This window comes from Amphiura filiformis, unplaced genomic scaffold, assembly GCF_039555335.1.
Source record: "Amphiura filiformis unplaced genomic scaffold, Afil_fr2py scaffold_25, whole genome shotgun sequence".
Taxonomy (NCBI): Eukaryota; Metazoa; Echinodermata; class Ophiuroidea; order Amphilepidida; family Amphiuridae; genus Amphiura; species Amphiura filiformis.
The window spans coordinates 582468-597984 of record NW_027305489.1 but is presented as its reverse complement, the minus strand read 5'-3'; the positions used below and the strand labels follow the sequence as shown (position 1 = coordinate 597984).

The following is a 15517-nucleotide window of genomic DNA, read 5'->3' as shown; positions in this document are numbered from 1 at the left end:
TTAAAGCAAACAAAGATTCTTAAGCCCGATGTCACGGGATCGATTACGCAAGTCACCTTAAACTAGAGCGGTTACCACACCAAGTTTTACAGCAGCCAAACTCAAATCCTTACTTAGGGGTGCAGCTGGATAACAAGCTGAACTGGGGAGAACATGTTACAAACACAGTTAACAAAGCAAACCGGACTCTGGGTTTCCTGAGGAGAAACTTGTGGTTTTGTCCAGGGGAAGTGAAGTCTACTGCATATCTAACGTTAGTGCGCCCAGTCTTAGAGTATGCTGCGTGTGCATGGGACCCATACAGGGCGGGACTCATATTGAAGATTGAAAGTGTGCAGAGAAAAGCTGCAAGATTTTGCACAGGGGATTACCAAAGAGAAAGTAGTGTCACTCAAATGCTGGAAGATCTCGGATGGGACACTCTAGCTGTCAGAAGGAGAGAAATCGTTTAGCTATGTTTTACAAAATCCAAAAAGAGTTGGTAGGAATCAACAAAGAAGCCTATATTCAAACTTCTTCTGCTGCGGGTTTGAGAAGAAACCACCACCTACATGTTGAAATTCCATTCATCAAGAAGGACGTATATAAAAACTCATTTTTCCCAAGAACTGGAAGGGCATGGAATTCCCTCACTCAAACCACTATATCAGCCCCATCTTTAGATATATTCAAGAAAAACCTCTAGCTTGCAGGTCACCAAATAGTTAGCGATTTGCGGTTTTCGCCCTGCTGACTACAACTTCAGAAGGTTCATGGCTGAACCATGTGGCTCAGTTCGGCAGTATATTGTATACCACTGTCACCGGGGTCATAACTTCTTAGGATTTCAAGGTATAGACCCAAAATAGGAATATTTACCAGTCTTATGAGGAGTAGCACTCCGGTGGGGAAAATAATTTGAATACATTCTTAAATTTTTTTTCTTTCATTTGAAACCACTCGTGGGGGGTGGGGGTCATACTTTCTTGGGATTTCGAGATATTAAAAGGACCCAAGATATGAACATTGCCCCAGGTCTTATGAGGACCTGCTAAATCCAAAAAAGGCAGTGAGCAAGCTATTTTCAGTCTATGACCATCACAATGACCCCATATAGAGGTCAACTTTTACTCAAAAATACTTCAACAATTTACAAACACAAATTTAAGATTTTCTCTGGTTCACCCACATTCGGATACTTTAGAAGACTTCAGATTCGCGAATCAACAACAGATGCCTTGGGTTAATGTCTTTGGTGATAATATTTCATGGACCCCGATGGCCGGTAGGATAGTGTCCCACCAAACACAAAACGTTTTACAGAAAATGTTGAAATGTCAGTTATATAACATTTTAAAAATGTAATTGCAATGTTTTTACATATAAAATGTTTTCATGACCTTTATATAACCCAACATTTAAATGATATTTTAATATTAAAAGAAAGTTTTGCCCAATAGTCAATACCAAAATGCATTTATAACATGTTTATTAACGTGTTAAACACACATTTTGGTGTCTGCTGGGATATCAGGGTCCTGCTTATTTCAAAGAAAGTACCTGTACAAAGACGATATACAAAGACGCATGAATCAAAATTGCATGTTAAAAATTCCATTTATTTTTTCAAAACAGAAGTACTTGGTTTTTAAAATAAATGATGCAGCATAAACGTACAACCACTGTTCCTAGTGTTTGGCACATTTTGATCACATATGTAGAGAAGAATCCAAAAATATATGTTAATACCATACATTTTCTATAAAAATACCTTTTTCTTCATTAATCAATGATTGATGAATTTGCATTGATAAGTAGGTCTAGGCCATAATAATTCATCTTATGGTATAATATCTCTTGTCACATTTACATTAAGAATGATTTTTGAACTTAACCTTGATCACCATTAATTTTTCCTTGATCACCATTATGTGATGTGATCAAGCAAGTCAGTCAGAAGTCGGAAATATTGATTTTTAGCCAAAGTATTTACTTTTGTTTCCTATTGTTTTGGAAACTGTAACTGCTCACATCTTTTGAACTGGTTGTCCAAATTCAATGGAGTTTTCTGCAAAATGTAGCTTTGCAAATGCTGTTTACAATCCTATAAGAAACTGAAAGTTGAATATGTCCAACTTCTGATGGATTTTGCTTGATCACATCACATAATATCTTTGTCAATGTTCTGATTGAACCAAAGAGATTACACCTAAAGAGAACCATCTTCATGTTTGTGTGTCCGTCATGATGGAAAAAATAGTGTACACCCTTCTATTATCTTGTCATGCGCATGGTAAATTTCATTCTTAGTCAGTGGGAGTGGTCTATTAAGTAGAGACATATTCAGATTGGACAATCGTGTGATTTTGGGTGCCGGCATTTACTACTCAAAATATTGGACCTGCAAGTGGTCTATCACACGGTAGAGGATAGTCAAAATAAAAATTCCTATCGTTAATTCTCTAATTCAAGTGCATGTCTGCTTGTTTTCTCCATCTTATGTGTTGTGCCAATAACATGCTCTAACAAAATAATGCTCAAGCTTAAGGGATGGTGTAAGAACGTTTGGAGAGTATTTATTGTGGGACATTAGAGCACATCAAGCATATCGAATTGCATTCTGAATACGAAAAATGTCCTCCTCATATCAAATAATTGTGATTTTTGAAATTACGCAATGTAATACACATTTTATGGCAAATCATTAAAATTGATATTTTGATATTTGACAGTACTAAAGTAAACTTTATAAATCTGATGATTTATACTTAAAGTGTATGTAGGTGGGATGAAAAGCCGACGATCAACTGAAAATTTTGACCTTTCATTATTGAAAATATGGATTTTTTCCCCGAAACACCAAAAAAATTAGGTCTTTTGGGGAAAAAATCCATGTCTTCAATATGAAAGGTCAAAATTTTCAATTGATCGTCGGCTTTTCCTCCCAGCTACATACACTTTAAGAATATATCATTAGATTTATAAAATTTACCGAGGACTGTTATATATCAAGAATGTGAAAAATATCAAATTTTAATAATTTGTTATAAAATTTGTATTATATCGTGAATTTCAAAAAATGAAAAGTATTTGATATCAGAAATAAATTCTTCGTATTCAGAATGCAATTCGCTAGATTGCGTCTGAACTAGACAGAAAATGCCGCTCTCATGTCCCAAAAAAAATACTGTCGAAACGCTCAAAATGCTCATTCCAGATCCCTTAAAGAGGCAATTTTTGTTTGATGTTAGACTTTTACTCTATTTTAGTCTCCATGAATAACAAGCCAATATGGCGGGCGGATTTCCATAGTGTTCCTGACAGGGCAATTCTGAGTTGCCTCTCTTTGGGTTTAAACTCTTTGGATTGAATAGAGATTTACCACAAATTGAGTCCATAAGCATAAGTGTATACACTACCACAAAATGGTTCAGGGCTTTTTCATGTTTATACATGCTCATTCAGCTGTAGTGCATGAAACAATTAGTTTGACTGGCTGTTCATACTAGCAACAGATACAATTCAATATAATGAAAGACAGAGATAAACTAGTTCGCGTCTGATGTCAGGGCAAAGGCGCTCCGTGATTGGTTGCCGACCTTCGCAGTGCGGCATTTTCTGTCTAGTTCAGACGCAATCTAGTCTTTTTATCTCCGTCTTTCATTATAGTAACAAGCATTATAGCAGATTCAACCCATCATGGAATGTTTTTCAAATAAATTCAGGCTACCGGGCAATCATGCATATCACACTATACATGACTGGCCGATGATCTACCAGCAGCCTGGATTCGTTGGAAAAACGTCCCACTATGGGTTGAATCTGCTATATTCTCAATGGAATAGTGACTACCTGTTTTATCTATAGCAAATAAAATGAGCATAGTAAAAAATATAGTAGAGTACTGAGTGTATTTTAGAAATGTTGCAATTATTCTAAATGAAACAGGTATCAATCCAGTCCTGTATGCAGGAATGGACCTTTTTATTGGTAAAATAGCAAAAAGTTGACTTTCTTTTAGGCTTAAAATACTTTTATCTTCGCATAGAGGTTATAACCGTGTTCTACAAGTTGCATATCCTACTATCAGCGACTGCTATACCTTGTTTAGGACTTTCAAAAGAAGTACCTGCAGGTGCAACTATGACTGTTTCAAAATAACCCACCAAAGTCATGCAGGTAACTGTGAGGTCGTGCATTGAATTGGTTTGAATGAGGAATACTGCGGGAACCAGCGCCTTTTGTTAGAAGTCACACATGAGTGAAGTGGATAACCTCTATTATATGGGACGGAAATATTAAGATACTGTAAAACTTCTTCTACAAGCATATAGAGTGCTTTTGATGAAAGCTAAATTAATCCAGACCCCAATACAAACAAATACTATTGTAAGATTGTATTGGCATATTTACGGCTGTCTCGATTTAATTTTGCTTTCATCAAAAACACACTGTATGTTTGTAGACAAGGTTTTACAGTATGTTTAATCATTACATTTAATATATGGGACGGAAATATTTAAAAAAATAACACATAATACTCTTTGAAGGCATCTTAATGAAGTTGATATGTGACATGATTTGATCCAATAAGACCAAAGGAGGCAATAATGAAATTGAGATATGGGCAAGAATAAGTAGCAAAAAAATAGATAAATATATAACATGTGGAAATGGGCATAAACAGTTCTTGTCTTTGCAACCAACTTATCAAGTATGCCATGGACTCACAGGCAGGTTTCAACATCAGCAAGCTTATGTACTGAGTAGATTAATAATGGTAATAACCCAATTTTCAAAATATCCAGCTTTGGTCTGAGTGGATCAGATGATGTCACAATATAATAATACTGACAATACTGTTTAGTGTCAAAATTACAACATATTTTCATATAAAAGCTACTGTACCTGCAGTAAAAAATGGTAAGTCTCTATTAATATCAAAAGCTTGCACCTTTGATACTAGTATTGATACCACAGTTACCTGCCACTTCCACATTTCTATACTTGTGCAGTATACTCTAAAGGTACTGTTGTGATTAGTGTTGGGCAACATGTACTATTCTGGAGTTGACTAGTCTGTAGCTTGAAAGTTTCGACTGAGTTGGTGACTTCGGCGAATAAAAAAATTCGGGAGTTTGGATTGTTGTAAATATACATGAAAACAATGTATGTTCATGCACCAAGGTGCATCACTTGTACATGCATGTGTTATTAAAGTACGGAAACTAATAAACTTTCAAAAACTTTCAAAAAATTCTACTGCAGTTAGATGATTTGAACATTTTTCATTTTCAAGGCAATGGAGATTTTTATGGCATAAAATAGGCATTTCATAAGCTGTTATAAAGTCAATTTTGACAATAGCAGAAGTTGATTCACATGTTGTTACCAGTCGCGACCTCAACTTCAGTTAACTTAGTTGCCCAACACTAATTGTGATCACCACAAAGTGATGAATAGCACACAATTATACCTGGTATCTATTTGGTAGTGATGTCAAAATGCTTCTCTGTATGTGTGAGTGCGTTTCTATTGTGCCACCTTTAATACATGCAAGCATATTATGCTGTAATTCTGAGAATGGCTCGCATGTTTCAAGGCTACAAAACCTAAACCACACAGTGACGTCACTATCAAACTCAAAGCAACATAAGGTATATATGTATACTACTCAAAGAAATTTAAGGATCAGAATTGTTTACCAACATTTTTAAAACAAACACAGCATTAATCTTGTAAATCAGATGAATGTTATTTCATTCAGTAATGAGTAGGCAACAGATCAGTACCAAGTACTGATATCCCTTGACACCGAAAAACACCTTAGTTTGCACCATGAGAACAAAAAAAAATTCAAGAATGTTTAAATAAAGATGATCAGATTCTTATCCTTTGATTTTTTTGAGTAGTGTAAATCATCCGCATCCCTTTGTACTATTCTGACTAAAGACACAATGTTACTTTGTTTTTTTACATTTTACATTGACAGCTGCTTTTGTCTTGGACCCTACTTGCCCTTCACTTCACATGTGTACAGCTCAATAAGTAATACGTTATTTGCCATGATACAGAAATTACAATGATATGATCTGTGAGCATACAATATACAACTTAGGTCACTTGAGATGTAATGGTCATAAAGTATTCTTTACACATGTCCAGTTGTTCCAGACCAATTGCTTTACGTTCGGCCCCATCATGCAAGCAAGGAAGGACACACAATGGACAGTCTGTATTCACAGTTTCTAAGAGTAACTTATGTTGCCATTTCCATCTTTGCTTTGGTCGTTCTTTGTTTCTTTGGTTTGGCAATCTGCAAGATACAATATTGTAACAAAATGTTGACAGGTAAATTGTCAAATTTAATATGCAATAAGTGATAATGAAGTTCACATGATGTCAAACTTGTTTCTTTTAAAAATACAGAGATCACTACCAACTTAATTATGAAAGTATCATGACATTTTGTAAGAATTTTGCCAATTCCTTTTCCCTGTTTTTAAAAAAATATCTATAGAGATATTAAAAGGAGACAACCCTGTATAAACAGTGATCAGAGTGCCCATCTCTCTTTCATTGGCTATTGGGCTAGACTCCTACATGTAATGTTGCTATAGGGATATCATTTATGAATGCCGGTACCCATTTATACACCTGGGTGGAGAGTAATCGAGATAAAGTGCCTTACTCAAGGGCACAACACGATGGCATTGCCGGGCTCAAATCCGCAACCTTCCGTTTACGAGTCGGAGCCCGTTCTGCTCGGCCACTGTGCTCCCTTTTAACAACAGCATTGTGAACAAACTGTACATTACCTGATAGATGAATGGTATTCATCATACAATTTAACAGGTTCGCTGTTGATGAAAGCAAAACTCTCCGGCTTTATTTGCTTATACAGGTAAGGTCTGACTTTTCAGGACAAAACTATTTGAGTTATTCTTATTGACTGCTTCAATTGTTTATTCATTTTCATATTGACTTCTGACGTCATTGCCTGGCAGTATGCGCACACATCATTGGAATTTACATTGTGTTTTGCCTGGCAGTATGTGCGCGCATCATATTTTGTTTAGGACCCATGCTTTTAAAAAACCCGCCACATCACAATAAGGCTGTAGAACAGTACAGTGGCTGTGTGCAGTTCGATCAAGCTTTTCGATATACCAGTCCCTTGTCTTTGTTGATAAATATTGAGGTCACCTCATCTATAGTAGGTCACTTTTAACTCAAATAGTAGGTCACCATTTGCTTTCTGGTTTTAAAAAGAGTTGTTTACATGAGGTTGCCCAAACTACAGCTTCTGGTGGGACGGTCCATTTCAAATTTGAAGCTTACCTGAAATTTTAAATCTCTTTCTATAGATTTCAGTCTCCACATTAGACTCTGATCTGGAGCAGAATATTGAGTCAATATCAGCATGGGTGCACTCATGAAAGCACAGTAGATGTAGTCTTGATGAGTCTTCAGATGGCATTCCCTGATCCGGATTGCAACACCCCTCACATAGCACTTTGAAGCTGTACTGAATGCCATGAATCCAGGTCTGCTTCACAATGTCAAGGATGTTATCAAGCTTCCTTTGCACCTGTAAGGATAAACAAAGTGTAACAAATGTTATCTAAATACCTGTACATCATGAAGAAAAGGTGGGGTGGATTTAACTTGCCATACAAGTGACATGCCTTTGCTTACTTGTGGGGCTTTGAGTAACAGGGGCCATTGAACGACAGTGTGAAACACATGTTTTATTTCAACATTACCGAAACATGATTATGTTTATGGAAATCTCATCAAATTGGACTATTTTACTGTGATTTTAATAGGTTTAAACAAACAAATGAACATGCAATAAAAGGAGTGATAGTGGATGAAAGCAAGGGTCATTGGGTGAAAAATTAAATAGAGAGAGATAAATGTATCACTGGGTGTCAAGATTCAGAAAGGTCAAGATCAAGGTTATAGGCCTATATTGTAGGACAAGCAGCAACCTGCCCATAGAGCTCCAAAGGAGAGATGATTTTTGGGGCTGAAGCCCCTAGGCTTTCTGCAAAATCAGCCCAGTTTTCTTGTATTGGCAATCGAAAGCCCCAGGTAGTCTGCCATCCTGAGCATACCATTGATTTAGGGTTTAGTTTCAGAGCTATGAATAGGTTTGGTTATCTTATTTACCTGTGAGCACATTCCTGGACAGGCTTGACGGTGAGCCTCCCTCTTGCGAAGTTTACTCACAACAGTCGGCCTTCTCACCATCACCTACATAACAGGATGGTACAGAACAAATGTTAATGTAAGAAAACACAAAGGTTGCTCTTTAACATTAAATTTTGAAATGCATGATAACATTTATCTGGTTTGGTAGATATTCAACTTATGAGGCATGGTGTGTGAGATTATTTGTCAGGTGACCAAATTCCTTAAGGAAGAACCTTAGAGGCCGGTCGAGTGCAGATCCGTTGGAACACGCTTTTCAATATGGAATAAATGCTAACCTCATCGTGACATATCCAAGCAGCAAAGTTCATTTCCCATTAAAAAAGTGTTATCCAACGGATCTGCAGCTGACCATTCTGTTAACTCTCTCCACGCCGGTGTCAACAGCAGACAACAACTTCCAAATGTTTTTTTTAATTCAAAAGTTTCAGAATCAAAAATTTCAGAATTGTACATTTTTATGACAATATTTGGTATCGGCATGAAAAATGCATCAAAATGAGTACAGACAAGCCTAGTATTGGTTGAGTGGTTCTTGAGATAGTTCTTGATATTTTGTGAAAATATCTCAAAAGTTGGACTCGTTACGTTGAAGCCTATGGCTAGCATGCAGAGCATTATGAGCTACTTATAATTGCTCATTACAATTTCAATCTAAAATTTAAGCCAGCATTTCAAGATTATAGTGTTTGGGAATGGGTAAAAAGCAAAACATGACTGAAGGACCCAACTTTAAGGGTCTGTCCAAGAATATGGCCACTGACTCTCTCCTCTGATCTGAAACTAACCTTAATACAAGCAGGATTAGAAGGCCTCATGCACAGCTCAATAATGTGCCTATTCTTCTGTGCTCCCACATAGAATGTACCATGACGATAGTGCAGCTTTGGAGGATGATGACCATCTTCTTGAGACCAGCGAGCAAAATGAACCAACACACGATGAAACAATCCATCTGATTGGTTAGAAGACAAAGATGAGTCAAGATTGCTTATAATGAATTTTGAGATCAAAGTTTTGTCAAATGAATTACGGGCTCCCTCAATGTTTTCATTTTTGTGGAATGAAATATTTGGCTATGAATATAAAACAGCGGTTCGCGAACCACACGATCCCCCTGGCTGGCCGTTCAGTAAAATGTAACCAATTAGTACCCACACCTACTCCACCCACCCTGGACTAAATATTTACTGTACAAGTTTCATGCCCATCCAACAGTTTTTATTAATTGACCTCAGATTACCCCTGGTGACCACGAAATGACCTTCCAAAAATTTGGCTCTAAATGTTGACTGTACCCACCCAGTTTCATGCCCATACGACAGTTTTACTAATTTGACCTCAGATGACCCCTGGTGGCCCCGAAATGACCTTCCAAAAATTTGGCTTTAAATGGTAACTGTACCCACCAAGTTTCATGCCCATGCGACAGTTTTTACTAATTTGACCTCAGATGACCCCTGGATGACCTCAGATAACCTTGTGTTTCACTAACATTCACGACACAAAGAAGATTCAAAATTGATCACAGCAGGGGTGTGATTCAAAGGTGTGAAATATCCAGGAAGTAGTAGAAAATCCTGAAAAATACCCCCAAAACAGCTGAAAATCAATAAAATCCAGGAAATCAGAATAAATCCTGAAGAATCACACCCCTGCGTAATAAGTCATCATAACTTTATGATGGGTTACTTATGGTATGATAAGTTAAAAGTTCAGTGAATCACATCCTAGTTGTGGTCTCAGATCTACACCAGAATGTGACACTGATGGGCAGCATTTTAGTTGTGTACTAACCTGGCAAGAATTCTTCAAAATCAACATAGAAAATGCTATCCTCATCACCATCCACACCACTTCTTGGTTTGGTCTCCTTGCCTGGCTGCAAACATGCTGGCACATAGTAAAACTTAGTTTCTTTGGTTTTCTTGTCATCCTGTAGAGAGTGAATGGAAAGGAATGTTTCATCAAGCAGTTAAGATTAGAATCACTGGTCCAACCATAGGAACTTCCTAACCTAAATGAAATCAATAAGAATCCAAATCAATTGAAAAATACAAATTCTATCTCAATTCAATTCAATTCAATTCAATTTTATTAAAAAATAACCTTGTGGCCCTAAGGCCAAATTGCGTTTTTTTTTACATGGTATAAAAGATACAAAATCAATACATGCTTAATCAAAATACAACAGGAACAGAAAAACACTTATTAATAAAACAAATAAAAAAAATATTGCACAAGAATCATCAAGCACTATCTTATCTCATCTTACAATGAAGTCGAGGAGCCTGTCTTGTATGATAGTCCTTTTATATTTTGCTTTCATTTTCTGTCTCATGAAAGGGGAAGGTCAATGCAGGCCTTACCGGCCTTTCATCCATTCCCTCAATAATTGTTTGGTTTAATCTTTATTAATGCATTTTGTCTTTTTTTGATTATGGAAATAAAGTTAACATGAAGGCAAATACCTTCTGATACAAACTTATATCAATACCTTTGTTGGGATATATTGAGGACACAGCAAATCAAACATTTCCATAAGTGAGATGAATGTTGGTTTCAGGCCCTTGAAGTCCTCCCACACATGATCTATCAACTCTTCCTCAAGAATACCATCATCTCTCAGCCTCTGCCAGAGATTGCAGAATGTAGACCACTAAAATTTGAAGAAAAAAGAAGTATACATTTTTTATGATTTCACTCACCGACTCACTCACCAGGGCTGATAAAAATGCTAAGTTACCCAGCAAGGGAAATCAAATGAACTTGGATATCATGTGAGAATGGCTGCGAGACCAGATCACCACATCAGCGGAAAAGGGGGTGTTTGAGTGGCAATGTGCCCCCCTCAGAAGCCGAAGCTTTTTGAAAAACTATGGTTCAATTGATGCGATTTGGTGCATCGTTTTACATGATTTTGGCTGGATTAAAGTTTATAAATTTGATGCATTATAGTAGTGCTGCTAAAAAAAGGAGTTGAGGAATCCATATGAGAGAGTGGAAGAGCATGCCATAAACAAGAAAAGGGGACTCCACTTCCAATTGTCAAATACATGGGACCTGCAGTGGCATTGAACTTCCCTGCCATCACACCATCATTTCATAGATACATAGCAAAGTGAGTTTCAAATTTCAGTTCCAGTATTAGATTAATTTAAAAATAAAATCTTGTTTCAGAAAATTTCATCAAGCTCACCTGTCTGCAATCAGGTTTGACTGTAATAATCCTCTTGAATACATCAATCAGCCACTGTGGATCTAATACCACTATATCTCGCAAGGCTTGGTTGTGTTTGCCTCTCTTATCTCTACCAAAGTACACGATACACCCAAGGTCATGAAAAAACTGCAGCATGGTAGAAAACTCACGGTTGTCTTTGATCTTGAAACTTTTGGCCAGGTCACGCACCTGTGTATGAGGACAATACAACTAATCTATAACTAACTGTGGACTACATAAGTTGGGACAAAAACAGATGAAAATAAATGTATAAATCATTGAATATCCACAGCTTGCTATTCTATTATATTCTTTTGAAATGTTACTAAAAGATGTAATATACAGTTGAAAAAGACCAATTGATTTACCCTCCCCCTAATCATTCATGATACATAATACAAGAAGTTAAACCATTCATATACATTCAAAATTAGAAAAGTTCTGCCATTAGTTCAACATAATACATGTTCTTCAACTTAAATTTTTAAAACTCACAGCAGCTAGATCATGTAAGCAATGTAATTGATCAAATACGTTCATCATGTTTGAGTATACGCCTGCAGTGGCATAGCCAGGACTTTTTCAGAGATGGGTGGGTAAGACAGCCTTCAAGGGGGAACATTTTGGGGCAAATGGTCAAAAATGGGCTAAAAAGTACAAAAACGCCTAACAAATTTTAAATATCAGGGTGGCCAGCATCAACTGGGGAAAAGAGGGGACAAGACTGCTGCTTCCCCATTTGGCCATGCCAATATTGGTCTATGATATTTCTTACCTTTTGAATGTGCATATGAGTTGTATTATTTGAGACAGCTTCTATGATAGCTTTCTCAAACTGTAGCCATCTGAGTGGTATCTTCTCTCCCATGTAGGGTTCTTTCAAAGCTACCTCTGCTATATGTCTGCGTAAATCCACCAGCTGTATCAAAAGAAACATTGAATTTAGTTGCAGACAAGCATTTAGAAATAGCAGCGGTCATTGGCGGGATGAATTTGTATAGTAAACACATTTGTTCCATTTGCGGCAAATTAAAATGTGTCACTACATAAATAAGTTCTCATTGGGCTGTTCCAGTTAATATCCATATACCCTCTATGGAAGACATGGTGTTAATCTCCCACACAGGGGGTGTAGACTTCAAACAAGAGTTACCCATTCAGATAAGCGAATTTGAAATTCACACTCCCTATGTGGATTGTGCAACATTAAGGCCATGTCTTCCATAAGAGGTGTATGAATTTCACCCGAAATAAACCACAGTTGTCAAACACATCTTGCCTGGTTTACAATATATTACAGTTTGAACCTGTATACTTAAAGCCATAATGTGTGATTTGCTTCACAGTGACGCCCTCAATTTTACTCGGATTTCTACTTTTTGCATAATTATAATGCCTGGTGGTGTACTAAAATACCACGTAAAAGACTAAGCCTGAAGTGCTTTAATAACAGTAAAATTTAACTTTTTATATTAAAACCGACCCGGTTTTTTCAGAGTTCATCGATCGACTGCTTGCTAACATCTCCTGTGGATGTCAGCTTATGTGTACACACGTCGAGCGCGATGCTCCGTGTTCTTTGTTATACCTCATTTGTTTGGCTCGAAATTAAAAGAGGACAATGTGATCAGTGAAAACAAACATTTAAATAGGAATCTATTCTTTGTGCAAATCACACATTATTGCTTTAACAGAAAGTGAACCATTCACTAAGGTGATCATATTGGTGCTCAGCAGGATTATTGTACAACATAGTGGGTATCCTATACTTTTTCCCCAACTTGGATGGATTTCACCTAGCACAATACTGCAGATGACCTGTTTTAGATATCTCTGATCTTAAGGCATTTCAGAGTTTTAACAGACTTAACAGTCACTGAATGATTCTTGAACCAAACAGCAACATGAGTTAAATAATAGTTATAAGTACTGAAATCATAATTTCTATACAGCTATTCAGTACCAGCACTAACCTTAGGATCTGTTTTGTTTTTCAGACTGTTTTCAACCATATGGAATTGGCGAAGCACATGCTTCTGATATGGCTTTCCTTCAATTGCACTGTATATTGTTTGATGTTGTTGATTCTCTGTCATCTGTGTATGGAAAGAGAATATAAAGTAAAGTGACAGGGATGTTTTGTATGAAAGTGTTTGTCTAACTGCTCTAAGAATTGATCAATGATGATAATACCTTTCATGATATAAACCCCCCCAAAAAAATAGCAGTGATTTATAGTACGCTACCTACACGCACAACGCCTAGGACTTGATCCGCAAGCCTCAGCACACTAATTCCTTCAGGAGTGCATAGCTAAAATAATTCTTTCTGGAAGTGTCTATCGGTATTTCATACTACCATCTGCTAGCATCCACACATTGTGCATGGGTTCAGAATTTAACTTATTGTTTGCACAGAGGTCCTTATCACCTGAGACAAGTTCTTAGATTTCTCTCTTTTCTGATTAATTAATTCCCAGAGTTGATAACTAAACATCAAATGTAAAGTGTTGAGGAAAGTATGGTCCAGCAGTGATTTATCTATGAGTGTGGCTTTAACTTACATTATGCTTGAAGTCCATGTTTCATAATGCTTACTTTTGATCCTGTTGTAGCCTAACTTTGCCTAAGATATCTGTAGAGCTCTTTTGTTGTCCTATCCACCGACTACACTATACCATTATAATTTCACCCTAATGTGGCAGTGACATCAATGTGTTGAAGCAGCTGATTTGCTCGCGCATCTACGAGGTGTCTTTAAGCATGTGTACACCAGCGCTTTGAGCAAACACTAGCAAGCGATTTGAGGCTACACCCAATGAAATGCCCACTGACGTCACTGCCACATTAGGGTGAAAAATGGTATAGCCTGTGCAGTTTCAAGATAACATCTTTTCAATAGAATTCCATAGAATTACAAGCTATATAGTGACAGGTGAAACCCTGATCAATGTCAACAGTTTTGTGCAACAGATTTGGGATATACTTTAATCACCAAGCCAAGTTACAATACATGGGGTTACTTTGTATGCCACAATACATCATGCAAAACTTACATCTTTTCTATCTGATGACAGGCTGTCCCTATGCGTCCCAACAACAAAGACAGGTGGGGAGCAATGAGGTTGCTTAGTCTCTACCTTCTCCTCCTTTTTCTTCTTTGGAATAGGTACAGCATAAGCATAGACACTCTGGAGCCAGAAATGGAGGAAGTCAAGTCCTGTGAAATCAGAGTACCGGGATTTTGTCTGTTGATGAAAACAATGCAAAAAGTTTCAAATTAAATGGTAGTATACAATAGAATATTTGGGTAATATTCCGAAATCTAAATCATTGTTGATACACACATTGTTACTATGCACAACCGACCAGTTAAATGTGTGCTCGATGACGGTCATAGAGATTATGGGCTTTGTGACTGTTAATATGATGTGATAATATGTGATAATATGTTGGGCATGTGATGCGATGACGTAATCAGCCTAAGTCATACCCATACCCACGGAATCGCTGCCCAGGGCAGCGTAACCTCCGCGGTGATCTTCTGCGTCGCATAGGGTGCCAAGTGACTTCTTTGTTCATCTTATCTCCTTTTTTGTTTATTTCCCTTCCGAACCATGAGTTCGGTTAGGGTTAATGTATTAATAACATACCTTTTCATGTCCATACGCTTCTTCTACTTTGGATGGCAATTGGAGATCTTGGCTTGCATCATATACCAGTACAAATATGGCACGACGATTTAGCGAGTGCAGCGAGCGAAGCTCTCGCGCTAACACGGCTGGGGGTCCGGGGCCCGCTTAAGGGCCCCGGTGGGGTCAGGGCGAAGCCTTGGTAGGGAAGTCGAGGGGAAGCCCCCAACCATATCGATGGTTTCTGCACATTTGGCACCACAGTAAAGGCCATTTCAGAGGGTAAAAAGAACAGTTCAAAGCTCCTGGCTTGTTCTACACTTTTAATAAAAAGTGCTTCCTTCTTCCAGAAAACATGCTTTTCAGTTTCCTATACTTTTATGTACAAGAGACACTCTTAAAAAAAGTTTTTTGGCTTTATTACATGGACAATATGGCTGATGTTGATATATGTGAAGCAGAAAGAT

General features: G+C 37.3%; 1 protein-coding gene across 1 annotated transcript; it reads right to left on the bottom strand.

The window, feature by feature from the left end:
• Positions 1 to 3173: 3173 nt before the first annotated feature.
• Positions 3174 to 15157, bottom strand: LOC140143689 (uncharacterized). Its single transcript, XM_072165505.1, has 11 exons — positions 15072 to 15157; positions 14475 to 14666; positions 13393 to 13515; positions 12195 to 12338; positions 11396 to 11608; positions 10694 to 10855; positions 9994 to 10132; positions 8985 to 9151; positions 8155 to 8238; positions 7321 to 7570; positions 3174 to 6295 (listed from the first exon to the last, which is right to left on the bottom strand). Exons 3-11 carry the CDS (start codon positions 13513 to 13515, stop codon positions 6228 to 6230), a joined length of 1350 nt encoding a protein of 449 aa, XP_072021606.1. The 5' UTR covers positions 14475 to 14666; positions 15072 to 15157; the 3' UTR covers positions 3174 to 6227.
• Between the last annotated feature and the right edge of the window lie 360 nt (positions 15158 to 15517).